The sequence below is a fragment of the Lutjanus erythropterus genome, chromosome 4, assembly GCF_056507025.1.
Source record: "Lutjanus erythropterus isolate fLutEry1 chromosome 4, fLutEry1.hap2, whole genome shotgun sequence".
Lineage (NCBI taxonomy): Eukaryota > Metazoa > Chordata > Actinopteri > Lutjaniformes > Lutjanidae > Lutjanus > Lutjanus erythropterus.
Window position 1 is genome coordinate 36,698,582 of NC_139320.1, and position 22,354 is coordinate 36,720,935.

The 22,354-nt window shown below is 39.9% G+C and overlaps 3 protein-coding genes across 4 annotated transcripts; all 3 read left to right on the plus strand.

The window, feature by feature from the left end:
- The first annotated feature begins 653 nt into the window (after positions 1-653).
- On the plus strand, positions 654-4,854 carry LOC146328883 (extracellular calcium-sensing receptor-like). The gene is made up of 9 exons (XM_084717850.1): positions 654-925; positions 1,123-1,417; positions 1,561-1,647; positions 1,921-2,190; positions 2,552-2,755; positions 2,845-3,117; positions 3,422-3,649; positions 3,742-3,865; positions 3,944-4,854. The coding sequence occupies exons 1-9, from the start codon at positions 687-689 to the stop codon at positions 4,852-4,854; spliced, it is 2,631 nt and encodes an 876-aa protein (XP_084573976.1). The 5' UTR covers positions 654-686.
- Positions 4,855-8,764: 3,910 nt separating this feature from the next.
- On the plus strand, positions 8,765-12,980 carry LOC146328884 (extracellular calcium-sensing receptor-like). The gene is made up of 9 exons (XM_084717849.1): positions 8,765-9,039; positions 9,305-9,599; positions 9,757-9,843; positions 10,083-10,352; positions 10,688-10,891; positions 10,968-11,240; positions 11,547-11,774; positions 11,867-11,990; positions 12,070-12,980. The coding sequence occupies exons 1-9, from the start codon at positions 8,798-8,800 to the stop codon at positions 12,978-12,980; spliced, it is 2,634 nt and encodes an 877-aa protein (XP_084573975.1). The 5' UTR covers positions 8,765-8,797.
- Positions 12,981-15,898: 2,918 nt separating this feature from the next.
- On the plus strand, positions 15,899-20,892 carry LOC146328885 (extracellular calcium-sensing receptor-like). 2 transcript variants are annotated; one of them, XM_084717847.1, is made up of 9 exons: positions 15,899-16,173; positions 16,458-16,752; positions 16,856-16,942; positions 17,186-17,455; positions 17,774-17,979; positions 18,057-18,329; positions 18,634-18,861; positions 18,955-19,078; positions 19,982-20,892. In XM_084717847.1, exons 5-9 carry the CDS (start codon positions 17,836-17,838, stop codon positions 20,890-20,892), a joined length of 1,680 nt encoding a protein of 559 aa, XP_084573973.1. In that variant the 5' UTR covers positions 15,899-16,173; positions 16,458-16,752; positions 16,856-16,942; positions 17,186-17,455; positions 17,774-17,835. The 2 variants fall into 2 exon arrangements, with proteins under 2 accessions (XP_084573973.1, XP_084573974.1); XM_084717848.1 differs by having other exon boundaries at positions 16,031-16,173; positions 17,774-17,976; positions 18,048-18,329.
- Positions 20,893-22,354: the final 1,462 nt, after the last annotated feature.

Consider the following 22,354-nt stretch of genomic DNA (forward strand, 5'->3'; position numbering starts at 1 on the left):
CTAAAGTCTGGTAACACTGTCAGGTAACAGACTGGAACAGTGGATATGCTAACGTTAATTCTCGGCCTCAGAAAGACACATTTCACATCGTAATGTTGTCATGTTAGTAACAAAACACCGGCTTCTGTTTGGGATCCTGCAGCACTCCTCTGTCTGTATGTGGCTCACAGTGTGTGTGCAACATTTCATGTGTTGTGTATATCCCTAAGTAGATTCAGTAACTTCAGCTAAAATAGTCCGTCATCTGTAAAATGACAAAAGCTTGTATCGTACAAGCCAAGTAGATGTTTTAGGGGAAGGTGTTAGAGTCTTATCTACTTTATCTATAGCTGAAAATACATATCAAAGTCCACTAAACATGAGTTTCAAGAAAAACAAATAAACTCATATCATGACTGTCCTGCAAATTACAGCATGTCTCAATCATTGGAATCATTCAAGTTAAAACTTGGATTGGTAAAATGGCCGTAGGGAGATTTTACAACTGCAAAAAATGAATTCTTCCTCAGTCCAAAACAAATCTCAATTGAAGTGTATTTTAGGCCCTGCCCCTACTACTGTTTATTCCCTGATGGGCGGTGTGCAAGACTGAGCAATACTGGCAGTCTATTGACTTACGGTATAAAGGTGCTGACATAGCAATAAAACTGAGTAGGCCCAGAAAAGGGGAAAACAAGAGAAAAGTCATGCAGGCAGTTTTAGACATCAAATTGCTCTTGCTAATGTATTTCATTACATTGCATTCCTACTTTTCTTCTACTGTGTCCTCCCATCTTTATTCCTGCCAGTCACGGGGACAGTTTTATCCAAATAGGATGCAAAAGGCTGGAGATGTGGTTCTAGGTGGGCTGTTTAAGGTCAACTTCTTTGCTGTCTTTCCTGACCTGTCTTTTACTTCAGAGCCACAACAGCCAACCTGCCATGGGTGAGTTTGTCAAGATAACAGCAAAAAAGGAAAAACCAAAGACAATAAATCCCATTAGTAGCATATAATTTTGACATTATAATAACTGTGGCTATTAAACTGGCTTAAAAATGTGGAAATTATTTTGTGGAAAATGTTCATGTCGACAGTTATTGTGTCATGTGGTATCTTTCAAATACTAGCATTTCTTGTGTTAGTTTTGATGTTCTAGGATTCAGACAGGCTCAGACCATGGCCTTCGCTATTGATGAGATCAACAGAAACTCAAACCTGCTCCCTAATGTGACCCTGGGATACAGTATTTCTGATAATTGTGCCAACCTAAGGATTGGATTCAGTGCAGCATTATCCTTACTTAGTGGTCAAGAGGAGCAGTTTATATTAGACAAGACCTGTGCAGGAACCCCTCCAGTCCTAGGGATTGTGGGTGATTCTTCGTCTACACCTTCTATTGCCATCTCCAGTGTCTTAGGTTTGTACAGAGTACCTATGGTAAGTTTTCTGTCTTGCCAGAATTCTATTGAATTATTTTGGTTTGATGTAATTTCAAATTTAATGTCAATTTTAAACATGGAGGAAAAAACTTTGAGAAAAAAGACTTTGTTTTTAGGATGTACAGTCTGTGTTTTTCATAGGTGAGTTATTTTGCCACATGTTCCTGTCTGAGTGACCGGCAAAAATTTCCATCCTTCTTTAGGACAATACCAAGTGATGCTTTCCAGGTGAGCATCTATCCACAAAATGAAAAACCTTAACTGACGGCATGTGCAGTTAAACACTGCTCAGAAAGTCTATCCCTTTACTACAGTGAAACATACCTACCTTTTGTGAAACAGGTCATACTCTTTGTGTAACTTATAATGTTGACTGGTCTCAGTTAACAAAACTGAAAAGCAAAATTTAAATCAATTAAATTGGTGAACCTGTTAAGTACATTCTTCACTGAAAGATTATTTCAGCCTGTACCCTAATCCTTTCACTCTGTACTGATTTAGGTACATGCCATGATTCAAATTCTCAAGCGCTTTGGCTGGACTTGGGCAGGTCTACTGATCAGTGATGATGACTATGGATTCCATGCTGCCCGATCCATGCAATCTGACCTGGCTCAGTCTGGTGAAGGTTGTCTGGCCTACTTAGAGGTTTTGCCTTGGAGCAATGACAAAGCTGAAATACAGAGGATTGTGGATGTGATGAAGAAATCCACAGCTCGTGTGGTCATTGTGTTTGCACATCAAAGCCTCATGATTAATCTCATGGAAGAGGTTGGGCTTGGAGTATAACTCAATTATAACTCAATTTAAGTGTACAATATGATGTTGTTAATGTTTCATTTTTAAACTGAAAGATTTTAAGTCACAGTGTCATTCACTCCATATTCACAGTTATTTTTGTGAATAAATTTCACCATTTGTTATTTGTTTTGAGCATTCACTGAGACAAATTACATGAAACTCCAGTTATGATGATGAATTACTTTGCTCATAACTCTGTGTGAAACACAATATAGCATGTGCATGCATGAGTAAAACAAGACATCAACTGTGTAAACTGTATAATTCAGAAGATTAAACACGATTTTAGTGGCATGGCAGTATGTATTTGTATAATTGGCATCATGCACAGGTGGTGAGGCAGAATGTCACAGGCCTACAATGGTTGACCAGTGAAGCTTGGACAGTAGCTACTATGCTGCAGGCTCCTCACCTTTTGCCATACCTGGCAGGAACACTGGGCATTGCTATCCGACGAGGAGAAATTCCAGGTCTCAGAGAATTCCTCCTACAAATACGTCCTGACCACCAGAACAAAAGCTATGGAAATAGCATGGTGAGAGACTAACTGTGCAATATGAGTTGGTAACTGCAAGAATAATGTACTGTCATTACTTAGAACTGATTGTTTTCGATATGTTTCAGGTGAACCAGTTTTGGGAAAACACATTTCAGTGTAGATTTGCGCCACCTACAGCACATGGAGACACTGGGGGAGCATTATGCACTGGACAGGAAGATCTAAAGAATGTAGAAACTAATTTTTTGGACATTTCAAACCTCAGGCCAGAGTATAATGTTTACAAGGCTGTGTATGCTCTGGCATATGCACTTCATGACATGCTGCAGTGTGAGCCAGGGAGAGGACCTTTCAGTGGGCACAGCTGTGGCAGTTTGAAAGGACTGGAGCCATGGCAGGTGTGATATCAGTTTACACTCCACCTGATTATGTAACAAAATCACAAACTTGGGTATTTCTTGCAGAGCAGCATTTTAGAGTAGAGGATTCAATAAAAAGCTGTGAGATTCATAATTGTAATGTGTCAAGCAAATAGCTAAAAATATTTTCCCTACCACCTGCTAATAGCCATGGATTGTATTATCAGGTCAGCCTTCAGATTGATTATTCAACCCTTCCACTGTGTTCATTACAGTCATATATGATTCTTTTTTAACCTGCCCTCTTTGTGTTTTCTTTGTCCGTTTTTTCTGATACGCATAGCTTTTGTATTACTTGGAAAAGGTCAACTTCACCACATCATTTGGTGATCAAGTGTCATTTGATGAGAATGGTGATCCCTTACCAATATATGATATCATGAACCTGCTGCCACTCCCTGATGGAAGATCTCAACTTCAGAATGTGGGTGATGTTAAGAGGTCGGCCTTCAAAGGAGAAGAACTTAAAATTGATGAAGACAAAATTTTCTGGAACTTTGAATCAAAAAAGGTAACAACTGATTTTTCAGTCACCACATGGATAACTCAAAGTAGCAATGCAAAGTAGTGTAGAATAACAGATGTTTAATTTTCTCCCTATAGCCACCCCGGTCAGTGTGCAGTGAGAGCTGTCCTCCAGGTACCCGCATGGCCAGAAAGAAAGGGGAACCTGTGTGCTGTTTTGATTGCATCCCTTGTTCTGAGGGAAAGATCAGCAATGAGACTGGTTGGTATTCAGCTTTAAATTTGGCAATTTGTAGACACAATTTATACATTTATCTCAAGACTGTCCCATTTTTCATAGACTCAACAGAGTGCATCAGTTGTCCAGAGGACTTCTGGCCCAGCCCCCAGCGTGACCACTGTGTTCCTAAGAAAACAGAGTTCCTCTCCTACAATGAGCCTCTGGGTATCTGCTTGACAGCTGCCTCATTGTTGGGCACATGTATCTGTGCTGTTGTCCTGAGCATCTTCATCTATCATCACAGAACACCTATAGTTCGCGCCAACAATTCAGAGCTGAGTTTCCAGATATTGTTGTCACTTAAGTTATGTTTCCTGTGTTCACTGCTGTTTATTGGCCGTCCCAGGCTGTGGACATGCCAGCTGAGACATGCAGCATTTGGGATCAGCTTTGTGCTTTGTATCTCATGCATCCTGGTGAAAACCATGGTGGTTCTGGCTGTGTTCAAGGCCTCCAAGCCAGGAGGTGGAGCCAGTCTCAAGTGGTTTGGTCTTTTGCAGCAGAGAGGAACAGTTTTGGTTCTCACTTCTGTTCAGGCAGCAATCTGCACTGCCTGGCTTGTATCTGCCTCACCAGTTCCTCATAAAAACACTCAATACCACAAAGACAAAATAGTTTTTGAGTGTGTAGTTGGGTCCACAGTTGGTTTTGCAGTGTTACTTGGTTATATTGCCTTACTGGCTATCCTCAGTTTTCTGATTGCATTTATATCAAGGAATCTTCCAGATAGCTTCAATGAGGCCAAACTCATCACTTTCAGTATGCTGATCTTCTGTGCTGTGTGGGTGGCCTTTGTCCCTGCTTATATCAGTTCACCAGGAAAATATGCAGATGCAGTGGAGGTGTTTGCCATCCTGGCCTCCAGTTTTGGCCTCTTGGTGGCACTGTTTGGACCCAAATGTTACATAATCCTGCTGAGACCAGAGAGGAACACAAAGAAAGCAATCATGGGTCGGGGCATTGAGTCATAAAATCTGTACCTAATACCATGGACCGTTTTTGGTCAATCTTTGTTGGAAAAGAAGCTTAAGTAATGTAATGATATTGTAAAATCAGGGCTGATGTCAAATAAATGTATTTAAATATGAAATATATGATATGTGCAAGGATACTCAAAAACAAGTTATTCTTTTATTTTCTAGAACGCTGTCACTGTATTTCACCTTAAACCTGTTTAAACCGTAACTTCCTCTGAATAAGATATGCAGATTATTTATGTTCATTTCACATGAGTTTATGGGACTCAAAGTCTGCATCACACTGACTCCTGGAAGACGCACATCTTACTGCAAAAACTGTTCTCTGATCAGGGCCAAATGCTTTGATTGACTGAAACCATTTGATGATAAACTGCACAGCAGTCATCACATACTTTAAAAATCACAGATGATAAAGCCAGAGGGATTATTTCCACTGTGGCCCTCTTGTGTTGGTGCTTAACATATCACAAGACAACAAAAAAGAACAACACAGCAAGTGAAGATAATAGAATCAAAATAAAAATATACAGCAGGTAGCAGGGAGGCTATGTCAATGTGGTCTTGATTTCTGTTTATTCAAAGCTAAGCATTAACATTTTGCATGCTACATTGTGCATTGTAGCCTGTATATTCATATGAATGTGATGGACCAGAAGCTCTTAATTATGAGCCTACTAGGAATCAAAGAGACTAACAACAAAACAGGGTTGAGTGAAATAACAATCACAGTTGTGGTGTGAGGAGAATCAGTGGAGAACCTTTGGTGGCCGACAAGGGTAAACACGCAGCATATACAGCGTGGCACTGCATATACTGAAACGTGCTGCAAATACAGAAGCATACTGCGTATAGGAGGACGAATGCAAAAGGAAAACGCTGCATATCCAGTCATACAACAGAAGTGCTCCAGGCCTCTTGGGGCAGTGCTGAGCTTCCACCCGAGAGACAGACAAATGGACATATCAACGTATGGTATGGAGCAGATGAGGGAGTGAAATAGAAGAGCTAACGTCAGCTATGTAAATCATCTGATGTTTCATAATACTCTAAAAGATTAAGGCCAAATGTGAAAAAAAAACAGAATATGTACCTTTTTATGTGGCCTCTCCCGACTACAACTTTCCTCCAATCATAACTTTCTTCTTCTCACCCACTCCTTCATCTGCTCCATACCATATTGATTTGATACGTCCGTTGTCCATCTCTCGGGTGGAGGCTCAGCACTGCTCCTAGAGGCCTGGAGCCCTAGAGGCCTGGAGCACTTCTATTGTGGATCTGTTGGTTCTGAATGCAAGCTGGTGAGGGTCCAGGCTGGCTGGGTTGCTGTTCTTTATGTGCTGGGGAACCAGTTTTTCAAAGCACTTCATCAGAATAGGAGTGAGTGCCACAGGGCAGTAGTCATTTAGACTAGACTGCAAATTTTTTTAGGCCATGGACAGCGGTGGCTGTCTTGAAGCAGGTGGGAACACAACATCTAGTAACTGCTTGGCACATGTTTTTAGTACATGACAAGTTATGTTATCAGTCTCATATTTTTTTTAACACATGATGTCACAGTTAAGACAAAAGTTTTGGATTCCTCAAGCAGCATCAGCCATCAGGAAGCTGATATCGTAATGCATAATTTGTAGAAGACTAGGGCTGAGTTGGAGAACAGAAAATGGCAAATGTGCGAAAAGATAATCTTTTACCAGACAAACCGCCTTTCACAAATATAGGTGTTGATTTCTTTGGACCCTTTGAGTATTATTTACCTGCCTTGCTATCAGGGCAGTCCATATAGAGGTCACAGACAGTTTGACACCAGCGTCTGTATCAATGCCATACACCGCTTCACAACCAAAAGAGGCCAGGTCACCGTGATGCGCTGGGATAATGGCACAGATTTTGACAGTGCCGAAAAGGAGTTCAGACAGGCCATTGAAAACCTGGACTAGTCACACATTGAAAAGGATATGCAGAAAAAGGGCATGAAATTAATTATCAATAGCCCAGCTGCTTCCCATTAAGGAGGGGTATGGGAGGAGCAAATCTGTACTGTACAGAGGATCCTCAACACCCTAGTAAAAGAACAAACCCTCACAGATGACAGTCTTCAAATGCTCCTGTGTGAGGTTGAAAGCATTATTAATGACCAACAAATCAGAGGCCCACCTGATGTCCCACATGATATTGAGCCTTTGACACCTGTAATTGTAATTTTGACTTCTTTATGAGACACACAACCTCCCACCGTCTCACCAAAATGCCAAACTCTTTGATTGCAATTGTTAATATAATTCCTTTGCATTTTAACCACGTGAGACATCCTTCCCCTCTGTCTCTTCATCAATGCTTAGATCCTTTTGTCAACCACTTGAGATTCCCAACCTCCCTCTGAGCACATCAAGATACCAGGTCCTTTCGTGTTTTAAATTAATCATGTCTAGACCTCTTAACAGTGGGAGCAACTGAATACAAAACCTTGCAGGATGCCCCTTATGCGAACCACACCCTAGGGAGTCGGTGCTGATACCTGACAAAGGAGTGTGAAAACACTCTTTGTGGGGTACCGATACCTGCAGCAGACAAAGGGGTGTGAAACACACCTTAGGGGGCGTTCTTCAGGCATAAATGTTCAGGTCTCCCCATGTTCTGGGTCTTTCTCCACTCTGACCGCTGGTGTGCTGATTGACCTTCTTTGCAAAGAAATAAAACCTTGTCGGCCGGCAGAAGTCTCTATTTCATTATTCACCAGTAGGGGAAAATTTCCACAACACACCCAACCATTTGCTACTGATGAAAGTACAGCCCAACCTTCAGCAAGGATGATCAGTATGCTCGGAGATGTTGGAGACAAGTACAATATGCGTCAGATTTATTTTGGACCAGATGGACTCGTGAATACTTGCCCCTCCTCTAGGAGCACCAGAAACGGTCAAGCCTGCAAAGAAACTTCAAGCCTGGAAATGTGGTGCTTGTAGTCAACAGGTCATCCCCATGAAACGCATGGATAATAGGAAGAATAATCCAAACCCTGCCCAACTACAGTGGGACAGTACATTAAGTAAAGCTGCAGACCAAAAACCAGCATGCTGGAGAGACCTGTAAATAAATTGTTCTTGCTACAGGAAGCAATGTAAACAGTGGAAGACAACATGATGAACTGTGAACTAAAGACTGATAAATAAGAGTTTAAAGTGCTTAATTGTAATTTATTGATGACTAATAATTTTTAAGTAGAGTTTGTGTAATAATTGTTTTAGTGTGATGGCTCTCAGTACTTGAGTTATTTGATAATGACTTAATCTTCCTGCTTAGCTATTAGGGGCTGGATATGTTAAACCCACAATAGGAAAATAAAGGGTAAAATTCACTTTAAAAATAAGGCAAATTTCATACTTTGTTTTTTTTTTATTTATGGAATAAGATACTGGCTTTGTATAAGAGGCAAAAAACACAATTCATATATGTTGGCTGAGAACTGCATATACCTCCTTTAATTTATTGAGCAATGTCCTGTGCAGTACAAAGGAGCAGAGAGAGCTGTGTCAGGCATGGGTGAACATAGTTTTTCCCTATTGTGTGATGTAATGTTGAACCCTTTGTGAAGTATTTTCATTCAGATCAGACTCAAGTTACTGTGCCTACAGCTCATAAGTGGCTTTTGACATCTAGAAGGAATGCCAACCATGGATGTCAATCATTGCAGTCAGTCACAAATGAAATCTGGGCTGGAAAGATAGCGGTGAGGAGATTATTACAAGTGAACAAATTCATTATGCCTCAATGTAAAATTAATCTCAAATGAAATGTTTATTAGGCCCTGCCTCCGCTATTGTTTACGCCTTGTTGGGCGGTGTTCAAGATGACACAATAATGTAAGTCAATAAAAGGGGTTGACACAGCAATAAAACTGACTAGGCTCAAAAGAAGGGTAAATAGGAGGAAAGTCATGTGGGCATTTTTAGAAATCAAATTACTCTTGCTCATCTATTATACATTCTGGTATTTCTACCTTTCTTCGGCTGTGTCCTCCCACCTTTATTCCTGCCGGTTACAAGGACAGTTTCAGTTTCATACAGGGATTCACAAGGCTGGAGATGTGGTTTTAGGCGGGCTGTTTAAAGTCCATTACTTTTCTGTCATTGCTGACCTGTCTTTTACCACAGAGCCACAACAGTCTACCTGCTATGGGTGAGGAAAAAATATGGAAAATGATCACATTAATAGAATGTATTTTTGACAATGTAATGTTTTTCTGAAAGTAATTACATTGTGTATGTATGCATTTCAGCCGTTTTGCATTTTTAACACATTTTTATCATGCACATAGTAGTGTTATAGCTGTTGTTGTTTGATTAGCTTACTTCTTTGCAAAAATATGTTGTGCAAAATGTTGACCCAGTTACTGTGTCATGTTGAATTTTTCAATAGTAAACATTGGCATTTCTTTTATTAGTTTTGATGTGCAAGCATTCAAGCGGGCTCAGACCATGGCCTTTGCTATTGATGAGATCAACAGAAACTCCAACCTGCTACCTAATGTGACTCTGGGATACAGTATTTATGATAACTGTGCCAACCTAGGAATTGGATTCAGTGCAGCGTTGTCCTTAGTCAGTGGTCAAGAGGAGCAGTTTATATTAGACGAGACCTGTGTAGGAACCCCTCCAGTCATAGGGATTGTGGGTGGTTCTTCATCTACACGTTCTGTTGCCATCTCCCATGTCTTAGGTTTGTACAGAGTACCTATGGTAAGTTATCTGCCCTGCCATCTGAGAATTCTTTTAGATGATTTGATTTAATTTCAGATTTAATATCAGTTGTATACATGGTGCAATCAATTTTAACTTGAAAGAAACAGTAAAGGCTTTGAATGTTTTTAGGATTTATAGTCTGTGTCTTTCACAGGTGAGTTATTTTTCCACATGTTCCTGTCTGAGTGACCGGCGAAGGTTTCCATCCTTCTTTAGGACGATTCCAAGTGATGCTTTCCAGGTGACCATCTGTCAGCACAATGAAAATTCATAAAAGAAAGCATATGCAGTTATACATTGCTCATGAAGTACTGCAATGAGCATTATGTTCCATTCTTTGTGTCACTTATGATGTTGTTTGATCTCAGTTAACATAGCTGAAAGGCAATAATTAAACCAGGACTTGAACTTGTTCAGCAGGTTTCTACTGAAAGATTGTTTCAGCTCATGTTCTAATTCCTTCACTCTGTATTTAATTAGGTACATGCTATGATTCAGATTCTCAGACGCTTTGGCTGGACTTGGGCAGGTCTGCTGATCAGTGATGATGACTATGGACTCCACGCTGCCCGATCTTTCCAATCTGACTTTGTTCAGTCTGGTGAAGGTTGTCTGGCTTACATAGAAATTTTGCCTTGGAGCAATGACCAAGCTAAACTACAGAGGATTGTGGATGTGATGAAGAAATCCACAGCTCGTGTGGTCATTGTTTTTGCATATCAGAGTCTCATGTTTAGCCTCATGGAAGAGGTTGGGCTTGAAATATAACTTTAACTTATTTGAAGTATACTTAATACTTATACTTACAACTTAATGTTGTTAATGTTCATTAGTTGAACTAAAAAATTTTAGCAACAATAAATCTTGGCATTTGACAGATACATTTTAGTGAATAAATCACACCACTTATTACTTATTTTTTTGAGTGAGATCCTTCACTGAGATAAATTACACAAAAGTCATGACACTCTGTAAAACATCGCATTACACCTATTTATGACTTAACAAGACATCACCTGTGTAAAATGTATGATTCAGAAGACCAGACATTATTTATTGATTTATATATTTGGTATAATACATAGGTGATGAGGCAAAATGTGACAGACCTACAATGGATGACCAGTGAAGGTTGGACAGCAGCCAAAATGCTCCAGACTCCACATTTTTTGCCATACCTGGGTGGCACACTGGGCATCGCCATCCGAAGAGGAGAAATTTCAGGTCTCAGGGATTTCCTTCTACAAATACGTCCTGACCACCACAATGGAAGCTTTGGAAATAACATGGTAAGAGATCAACCATGCAATCTGATCTGTTTTTTTTATGATCATAATTTATAACAGTGTTTTCAATATGTTTCAGGTGAACCAATTTTGGGAATACACATTTCAATGTAGATTTGCACCACCCCCAGGAGGTATAGGTGCTGTCGGAGCATTATGCACTGGACAGGAAGATCTACAGAATGTAGAGACTGATTTTTTGTACATTTCAAACCTCAGGTCAGAGTATAATGTGTACAAGGCTGTGTATGCTCTGGCATATGCACTTCATGACATGCTGCAGTGTGAGCCAGGGAGAGGGCCTTTCAGTGGGCACAGCTGTGGCAGCTTGAAAGGATTGGAGCCATGGCAGGTGTGATATCAGTTTACACGCCACCTGTGTATATGACAAAATCACAAACTTAAGTATTTCTTGCGGAGTAGCTTTTAGAACATAGTGTTAAATACAAAACTGTGAGATTACTAATTGTAATGTGTCAAGCAAATAGCTAGAAAGATTTTCAGTATCATTGGGTAATAGCACTGTAAAGTATTATCAGGTCAGTGGTATGCTGATGCCTTCAATTTGATTATTCAATATGCTCATGATAGTCATATGTAATCCCTTTTTAACATGTCCTCTTTGCTTTTCCTTCTACCCTAATTCTAAAATTCATAGCTTTTGTATTACTTGCAAAAGGTCAACTTCACCACACCATTTGGTGATGAAGTGTCATTTGATGATAACGGTGATCCCTTACCAATATATGATATCATGAATCTGCTGCCACTCCCTGATGGAAGATCTAAACTTCAGAATGTGGGTGAGGTTAAGAGGTCGGCCTTCAATGGAGAAGAACTTAAAATTGATGAAGACAAAATCTTCTGGAACTTTGAATCAAAAAAGGTTGATTCTGATTCATCACACACCCAGTGGAAAACTCAAAATGGCACAGGAAAGTAGTGTAGAATAACAGATTTTTAATTTTCTTCCTATAGCCACCCCGGTCAGTGTGCAGTGAGAGCTGTCCTCCAGGTACTCGCATGGCCAGAAAGAAAGGGCAACCTGTGTGCTGTTTTGACTGCATCCCTTGTTCTGAGGGAAAGATCAGCAATGAGACTGGTTGGTATTCATCTTTAAATTTGGCAATTTGTAGACATAACTATGATCATTTATCTCATGGCTGTTCCCATTTTCACAGACTCCATGGAGTGCACTAGTTGTCCAGAGGACTTCTGGCCCAGCCCCCAGCGTGACCACTGTGTTCCTAAGAAAACAGAGTTCCTCTCCTACAATGAGCCTCTGGGTATCTGTTTGACAATTGCCTCATTGCTGGGCACATGTATCTGTGCTGCTGTCCTCAGCATATTCATCTATCATCGCAGAACACCTATAGTACGCGCCAACAATTCAGAGCTGAGTTTCCAGATATTGCTGTCACTTAAGTTATGTTTCCTGTGTTCATTGCTGTTTATTGGTCGTCCCAGACTGTGGACATGCCAGCTGAGACATGCTGCATTTGGGATCAGCTTTGTGCTTTGTATCTCATGCATCCTGGTGAAAACCATAGTGGTTCTGGCTGTGTTCAAGGCCTCCAAGCCAGGAGGTGGAGATAGTTTGAAGTGGTTTGGTGTTTTGCAGCAAAGAGGAACAGTTATTGTTCTCACTTCCATTCAGGTAGCAATCTGCACTGCCTGGCTTGTATCTGCCTCACCAAGTCCTCATAAAAACACTCAATACCACAATGATAAAATAGTTTATGAGTGTGCAGTTGGGTCCACAGTTGGTTTTGCAGTGTTACTTGGTTATATTGGCTTATTGGCTATCCTCAGTTTTCTGATTGCATTTATGGCAAGGAATCTTCCAGATAGTTTCAATGAGGCCAAACTCATCACTTTCAGCATGCTGATCTTCTGTGCTGTGTGGGTGGCCTTTGTCCCTGCTTATATCAGCTCACCAGGAAAATATGCAGATGCAGTGGAGGTCTTTGCCATCCTTGCCTCTAGTTTTGGTCTCTTGGTGGCACTGTTTGGACCCAAATGTTACATAATCCTGCTGAGACCCGAGAGGAACACAAAGAAAGCAATCATGGGTCGAGGCAAGGAGTCATAAAACCACACTTAATTTAATGGAGAAAATAATCATTTTTCTACACACAATACATAAATTTGGTCGGAAAATAAGTTTAATAGCAATAATAATGTTAGGATACCATGAAAGCAGAGAGATTGATGTAAAATAAATTTACCTTATCACTTTGATCATATGTGTGAGAAGACATTGATTTGTTTCAAGGATGTGGTTGAAATTCAAACCGCTTAGACTTCATGTACTATTGTCTATGGCATGTTTCATGTTTTAAATCAACCTTATACCTGATTAAACTATATAACTATAAACTATAACACAAAGAAAGCAATCATGGGTCGGGGCATTTAGTCATAAAAAACACATTGTTTTCCATGGGCCAGAATGAGTTCTCTCCACCTAATACAAAAATAAATATTAAGACACTGTGAAATCAGGGTTGATGCCAAGTAAATGAATTGGAATATAAAATCTCTAATGTGTGAGAATAGTTTAAAAGAAGTTGTTTAATTTTTTCCAGGATATAGTTTAAGTACAAAGCACTTCTACTTTGAATGCTAGCACTACTTTTGTGACCTTTCATGATGTAAATGTTAACCTTAAACCGAATTAAACTGTGAGTTACAACGAGATCCAAGAAGTCTCATGTAATGATAAGTTGTGCAGACACCTGGTTAAAGTATAGTTACTTTCTCTGAATATATTACCAAGACTGAACACTGTAATGACAGACATTCTGGCCACAGTGAACTAAATAAAAACAACACCCGTCAATGCCCAGATTGTTGCCGCACTGTGCAAGGAGATGGGTCCTGATGGCTGTCAGGTGAGAAGGTTTTATCCAGGGTGTTTAAACTGCAGGATAAAATCAGAATATATATATATATACATATATATATATATATATATATAGTGCAATTTTTTGGGGGGGTGAATGTGATGAATGCTGTCACACAGTAAAAAAAATAGAAGATGCATGCTACAGTGTTACTTTTAATGCTTCCATTGTTGTGACTTGTTCCATGTTTAGTTCTTTGTCTCAGTAAGATGTCATAAAGTTGCTGTTTCCTCAGCCAATACAAAATACAAATTTAGAAGATGCGTGCTGCAGTTACTTGTGTTGTTTCCACTCTTAAAATCCCTAGTTTTTTCAGTAAGATGTCACAAGCTAAAGTTGTAGTTCGGTATTAATTATTTCAGAAAATGTTTCAAGTAAATTCTTCAACAGTTCTCAAGCAAAAGATGTGTCTGAGAGTGTGTTTATGTGGGTGCATGTTAATGATCCTCTGTGGATCTGTGGGTTCTGAAAGCAAACTGGTGAAGGTCCAGGCTGGATGCTGGTTTTTATGTGCTGGAGAACCAGTTTTTCAAAGCACTTCATCAGAATGGGAGTGAGTGCCACAGGGCAGTAGTCATTTAGACTGTACACTCCAGTTTTGTTAGGCACAGGGGTGATGGTGGTTGCCTTGAAGCAGGTGGGAACACTCACCTGAACAGTGTTAGGTTAAAGATCAGAGATGACATCTACTAGCTAATTGGCACATGATTTTAGTACACAGCCAGAAATGTTATTAGACCAAGCAGCCTTACTCATATTCACTATCAGCAGGATTTTTCTCACATCCTCTGTGGATACTGATGAAGCGGAGAAGATTTTACAGCCCTGTACATCAACCAGTCACTGCTTTCAGAACAGTCCTTTAGAGCTGTTGTAGCTTCATCTGTCCACACTGACTTTTCTAACTGATAGTTAGAAGCTGGGTTTTGGCAGACAGGAAAAGCAGCGAAATCATCATATACAAAGACTGCCCTCTCCTGTCTCCTGAGTCTTGTGTCAGCTCAGAACACATTCTGCCAATCCAAAGCAATAGCTTCATTGGGGATGTTGTTTATGAGCCAGGTCTCATTGAGGATGAGGGCACAGCATTCTCTGATTTGTCATTGCTGAGTCAGCCTGAGTCTTATGTCATCCATTTTTTGTCATGCTAATCGGACATTAGTTAGGAGTAGACTGGGGAGTGGAACAGCTTTAGGTCCAAGCTGTGTTAGCTTAGCTCTCAGCCCAGCAGGCTTCCCTTCCTGCTTAGTTGAGCACATCGCTTGCGATGATGTTTGGTGCGGCTGATCTAGCGCAGCTCACTTCCCCTTCCTCTGCTTGTGATTACGTTTGGTTTGATCTAGTTATCAAGACAGGACATGGCGAGAGCGAAGAGCATGTCAAGGTCCACTGCACCTGATCCAATTCTTGCAATTTCTTTCCCAATGTGGATGACTGTATTAGTGTAATACGTAATACGTGTATCAGCAATAAACCTGAAAAAATCTCTAGATTTTTTACTTAATTTGTTAAATTTGAGTGGCCTACTGGCTCCTGTGTCTACACACACTGCTATTACTATATAGCACTATACCACTACAGTCAGTAAGTGCTGAGCAGAGGAATGCACAACATTGCCATAAAGGCACTGTCTTGTTGACACAGTGGTCATCAGACCAACCAGACAAATGGCATTAAGTTTTCTCTGCTTCACTTTCACCAGGTGTTAAGCCTGGTTATATCAACCAGGCATACACCTGAAGATCATGAGATTGGTTGTTTGTGCTTGCATGCATGTGTTTGTTCAACGGACCTGGAGTTTTTTCTCAGCTAATCCTACACACTACTGGACCTATCAGCCTACTTTTTTTGTGAACATTCACAACTGTATGCTCAAAGACCTCTGGTATTCACAGGCTTGAAGGCCATGATTTACTCTCTGAATATGAAGATGTCTTTCAGGGCTTGGGTTGCACTGAAGGAGCACACACCATAAAACTTGAAGAGACCGATGGACCAAAAATATGATATGCCCCCACTATTGTTTACACCTTGTTGGGCAGTGTTCAAGATGAAACAATAATGTAAGTCAATAAAAGGGGTTGATACAGCAATAAAACTGAGTAGGCTCAGAAGAAGGGTAAATAGGAGGAAAGTCATGTGGGCATTTTTAGAGATCAAATTACTCTTGCTAATTTGTTTCACGTTGGTGTATTCCTACATTTCTTCAGCTGTGTCCTTCCCTCTTTATTCCTGCCAGTTACAAGGACAGTTTCAGTTTCATACAGGGATGCACAAGACTGGAGATGTGGTTTTAGGTGGGTTGTTCAAAGTTCATTTCTTTTCTGTCGTTCCTGACCTGTCTTTTACCACAGAGCCACAACAGTCTACATGCCATGGGTGAGTCTGTCAAGGACACAGCAAGCTAAAACTATGGAAAATGAATCACATTACTAGAATGTATTTTTGACAATATGGTACTCTGAAAGAATTACATTGTGCATGAATGCTATTTGAGACATTTTACTTGCATGTTTTTATCAAGAACGTGATAGCATTATAACTGCTGCTGCTTGATTGTCTTATGTCTTTGCAAAATTCTGTAGTGAAAAATGTACATGTTGACCCTGTTACTGTGTCATGTTGAATTTTCCAGTAGTAAACAGTGGTGTTTCTTTTGGTAGTTTTGATGTTCTAGGATTCAAGCGGGCCCAGACCATGGCCTTTGCTATTGATGAAATCAACAGAAACCCTAACCTGCTCCCTAATGTGACCCTGGGATACAGTCTTTATGATAACTGTGCCAACCTAGGGATTGGATTCAGTGCAGCATTGTCCTTAGTCAGTGGTCAAGAGAAGTGGTTTATATTAGACAAGACCTGTGAAGGAACCCCTCCAGTCCTAGGGATTGTGGGTGATTCTTCATCTACACGTTCTATTGCCATCTCCAGTGTCTTAGGTTTGTACAGAGTACCTATGGTAAGTTACCATCAGCTGTGTACATGGTGCCATCAACCTTAACTTGAAAGTAGCAGTAAAGGTTTTGAATGTTTTTAGTATGTACAGTCTGTGTCTTTCACAGGTGAGTTATTTTTCTACATGTTCCTGCCTCAGTGAACGACAAAGGTTTCCATCCTTCTTTAGGACGATACCAAGTGATGCTTTCCAGGTGATCATCTATCAACAAAATTAAAATTCATAAAAGAATGCATGTGCAGGTTTTCATTGCTCAGAAAGTTTATATTCCGTTTGTGTAACAGCCACATTCTTTGTGTCACTTATGATGTTGTTTGATCTCAGTTAACATAGCTGAAAGGCAATAATTAAACCAGAACTTGAACTTGTTCAGCAGGTTTCTACTGAAAGATTGTTTCAGCTCATGTTCTAATTCCTTCACTCTGTATTTAATTAGGTACGTGCTATGATTCAGATTCTCAGACGCTTTGGCTGGACTTGGGCAGGTCTGCTGATCAGTGATGATGACTATGGACTCCACGCTGCCCGATCTTTCCAATATGACTTTATTCAATCTGGTGAAGGTTGTCTGGCCTACTTAGAAGTTTTGCCTTGGAGCAATGACCAAGCTGAATTACAGAGGATTGTGGATGTGATGAAGAAATCCACAGCTCGTGTGATCATTGTGTTTGCACATCAGAGTCTCATGATTAGCCTCATGGAAGAGGTTGGGCTTGGAGTATAACTTTAAATTATTCGAAGTATACAACTTATTGTTGTTAATGATTATTTGTTAAACTGACAGATTTTAAACAACAATAATGTATTGGCCTTTGACAGATATATTTAAGTGAATAAATCACAACACTCATTTTTTATTTGTTTTAAGAGTGAGATCTTCACTGAGACAAATTACACAAAAGTCATGATACTCTGTAAAACATTGGATTACACCTATGTATGAATGAACAAAACATCAACTGTGTAAAATGTATGATTCAGAAGACCAGACATTATTTATTGATTTCTAAATCTGTACACACAGGTGGTGAGGCAAAATGTGACAGGCCTACATGGATAACCAGTGAAGCTTGGACAGCAGCCAAAATGCTCCAGACTCCCCACATTTTGCCATATCTGGCTGGCACACTGGGCATCGCCATCCAAAGAGGAGGAATTCCAGGGCTCAGAGAATTCCTCCTACAAATACGTCCTGATCCCCACCACAACAACAGCTATGGAAACAGCATGGTGAGAGATTAACCATGCAATCTAATCTGTTTTTCTTTTGTCATTGTTTATAACACACTGTTTTCAACATGTTTCAGGTGAACCAGTTTTGGGAGCACACATTTCAGTGTAGATTTGCACCACCTCCAGCAGGTGGAGACACTGGGGGAACATTATGCACTGGACAGGAAGATCTAGAAAATGTAGAGACTGAATATTTGGACATTTCAAACCTCAGGCCAGAGTATAATGTGTACAAGGCTGTGTATGCTCTGGCGTATGCACTTGATGACCTGCTGCAGTGTGAACCAGGGAGAGGGCCTTTCAGTGGACACAGCTGTGGCAGTTTGAAAGGACTGGAGCCATGGCAGGTGTGATATCAGATTACAACACCACCTGTTTATATGACAAAATCACATACTTAAGCATTTCTTGCAAAACAGCATTTAAAGTATAGGATTAAATACAAAGCTCTGAGATTACTGATTGTAAAGTATTGAGCAAATAGCTGAATGGATTTTCCTGATCACTGATTAATAATAGTGGAAAGTATTATCAGGTCAGGGACATATTGATACCTTCAGTATGATTATACAGTATCACAATAGTCATTTGTAATTATTTTTTAATGTGTCCTCTTTGGTTTTCCTCTTTCCCTTATTCTAAAATTCATAGCTTTTGTATTACTTGGAAAAGGTCAACTTCACCACACCATTTGGTGATCAGGTGTCCTTTGATGAGAATGGTGATCCCTTACCAATATATGATATCATGAATCTGCTGCCACTCCCTGATGTAAGATCTAAACTTCAGAATGTGGGTGAAGTCAAAAGGTCGGCCTTCAAAGGAGAAGAACTAACAATTGATGAAGACAAAATTTTCTGGAACTTTGAATCAAAAAAGGTTGCTTCACATTGTCTTAAACGCCCCATGGATAACTCAAAATAGCAGTGTAAAATAGTATAGAATAACAGATATGTAATTTTCTCTCTATAGCCACCCCGGTCAGTGTGCAGTGAGAGCTGTCCTCCAGGTACTCGCATGGCCAGAAAGAAAGGGGAACCTGTGTGCTGTTTTGACTGTATCCCTTGTTCTGAGGGAAAGATCAGCAATGAGACTGGTTGGTATTCAGTTTGAATCGTGGCATTTTTAGATATAGTATAAATATTTATCTCAAGTAGGATTTAATTCAGGGAAATGGCATTTCCTGGAAGTCTAATCAAGATCATTTCCCATTTCCTGGGAAATATATTGACAGAAAACGGGAAAAATATTTTATTTATTTACCTTTACCACAGAACATATTCAAATACTTGGCTGACAGTTCACTGTCATAAAACATGCAGCAGATATGTGTGTGTGAACTGTGTGCACATACACACACATACATGCTCTGAATCTGACTTTGTGGGATTTCGTCTCTATTGTTGGTAATATGGTAACATCTTTTGGCCCATCAAATTCATTCTGTTGCAGGCTGACCTCTTGTGATTGTGCGAATATCATAATTAATGCGGTCGGATCACTGAATTCATCTGTTGGTGGTGGCTTGCAGGCACAGCCTCGGCTTGCAGCAGTGGAGCAGCTGTAGAAAACTTAGTTTAATAAAATGGCTTAGAAAACACCAAATGACTTGCTTTAAAGAATTTTGTTTATATAATGAAGATTTGTAAAATATCACCTTCATGTGACTGTTATTCTTAGAAGACAAACCATAGACAAAATACTTGGCATTTCATAATTCTGGCAGTTGCAGTTGAGCAGCAGATACATTGAAGTTCAAGCCGAATGTGAAGCTTATATTCATTTTAATGCTGATGGACATTAATTGTGTTATTTTGCCTTAATAATTATCAAAATAAGACACAATAAAGGTCAGGCTTCCTTTCCTGGGATAGAAAAAGTCTAATTTTCTGTATAAATATTAATCCTTAATCTCAAGACTGTCCCTATTTGTCCTTTGTCCCTGTTATAACATAACACTTGGTGCATACAATATTCAAGACTCTTCCCATTCTCACAGACTCCATGGAGTGCACCAGTTGTCCAGAGGACTTCTGGCCCAGCCCCCAGCATGATCACTGTGTTCCTAAGAAAACAGAGTTCCTCTCCTACAATGAACCTCTGGGTATCTGTTTGACAGCTGCTTCATTGCTGGGCACATGTATCTGTGCTGTTGTCCTGGGCATCTTCATCTATCATCGCAGGACACCTTTAGTACGTGCCAACAATTCAGAGCTGAGTTTCCAGATATTGTTGTCACTTAAGTTATGTTTCTTATGTTCACTGCTGTTTATCGGTCGTCCCAGACTTTGGACATGCCAGCTCAGACATGCAGCATTTGGGATCAGCTTTGTGCTTTGCATCTCATGCATCCTGGTGAAAACCATGGTGGTTCTGGCTGTGTTCAAGGCCTCCAAGCCAGGAGGTGGAGCCAGTCTGAAGTGGTTTGGTGTTTTGCAGCAGAGAGGAACAGTTCTGGTTCTCACTTCTATTCAGGCAGCAATCTGCACTGCCTGGCTTGTATCTGCCTCACCAGTTCCTCATAAAAACACTCAATACCACAATGACAAAATAGTTTATGAGTGTGTAGTTGGGTCCACAGTTGGTTTTGCAGTGTTACTTGGTTATATTGGTTTACTGGCTATCCTCAGTTTTCTGATTGCATTTATATCAAGGAATCTTCCAGATAGTTTCAATGAGGCCAAACTCATCACTTTCAGTATGCTGATCTTCTGTGCTGTGTGGGTGGCCTTTGTCCCTGCTTATATCAGCTCACCAGGAAAATATGCAGATGCAGTGGAGGTCTTTGCCATCCTGGCTTCTAGTTTTGGCCTCTTGGTGGCACTGTTTGGACCCAAATGTTACATAATCCTGTTTAGACCAGAGAGGAACACAAAGAAAGCAATCATGGGTAGGAGTGCTGAGACATAAAAACAGTGCCCTTCCATCCATGGGCCAGAATAAATCCTCTCTATACAATACAGAAATACAATCAAAAAAGTATTTTTTTGTTTTGTTTTTTTCCAGGATGTAGTTCAATTACAAAGCACTTCTACTTTGAATGCTATCACTACCTTTGTGACCTTTATTGATGTAAATTTTAACCTTACACCTAATTAAACTATGAGTTACAACAAGATCCAAGAAGTCTCGTTTAATAATAAGTTATGTAGACACCCGATTAAAGTATAGTCACTTTCTCTGAACATATTGCAAAGACTATTTGGGTTCAAGAGTTTCCAAACATCAAATGACAGAAAACGTCATATTGTGCCTCTCTTTCCTTCTCGCCAGCCAAAGTGGGAGGTGCAGAGACATGATAGGGGAGGGGCAGTGCAGGAGGGTTAAATGTAAACAAATGAGGCATGCTGCAGTGCACACTAGCAAAGCATGAAGAAGTATATGATAGGTTTGCCAGATAAACGAAAAACAGACAATGGTTGTACACCAAACATCAAAACTGCCAAAACAAAGACAAGAAAATATAACGAGGCTTATCTTGCTACTGGCTTCACTGGCACAACAATGGGAAATGAGGAATGACCACAGATACCATCGCGTTTATGACATGTCAAAAGACACAGAGGAGCAGCTAAATGTCAAGATACAAGACAACCATTTTGCTTTGCAGATGGATGAAGCAGCTGACAGTGATAAAGACTGTTTATTTATAACTGTGAGGAAGCCTCAACTGCCTCAGTATTCGCTAATCCCTTGTTTTTTTGTTAAGCAAGGTGGACATGTTCTCTCACACAATTCCTTTATTTTCTTTGTTAATTCAATAGTTCAATATTAACTGAGAAAAACAAACAATTGTACCTAGGATTAGAAGCACACTTCTTAAGAATATATTCAAGTCATTCTGTAATTAATTAAATAACCTGTTAGAGTTTGACATGTAAAAAAAATGATATAGAAATGCAATCAAAAACAAAAAGGACAGCTATTGTCATTTTTCTATGTAACTATTAAAATCACTACTTAAAATTAGATTGAAGCCAACTGTAAGGAGTTCTCCAAGTCTGTCAAATAACTGAGATTTCTTTCTTGCCTCAGGAGCAGAATATACATTAATTATGTGATGTTTTAACAATCCAACTTTAAAAGCCTACCTGGAATTATTTATCTTTTCCTAATTATTATAAAATCTTGAGATTTAATGTTGATTGTCTTTCTCCTGCCATCACCATTACCGTGTTTTATTTGAATGAAAGAGGGAGAGCTTGCTTGGCTTGTTACAGAGTGCGCCTTGATGACGTGTTCCTGGTTTTACATCAATCCCAAATGAGAGTGGGTACTGTGATTGGTTTCAAGGGCTGTCAGTAAAGACCACTTAATGCAGAAGTACAGAGAGGAAAATGTTCTAAACATAACATAGACTGAAACTGATCTT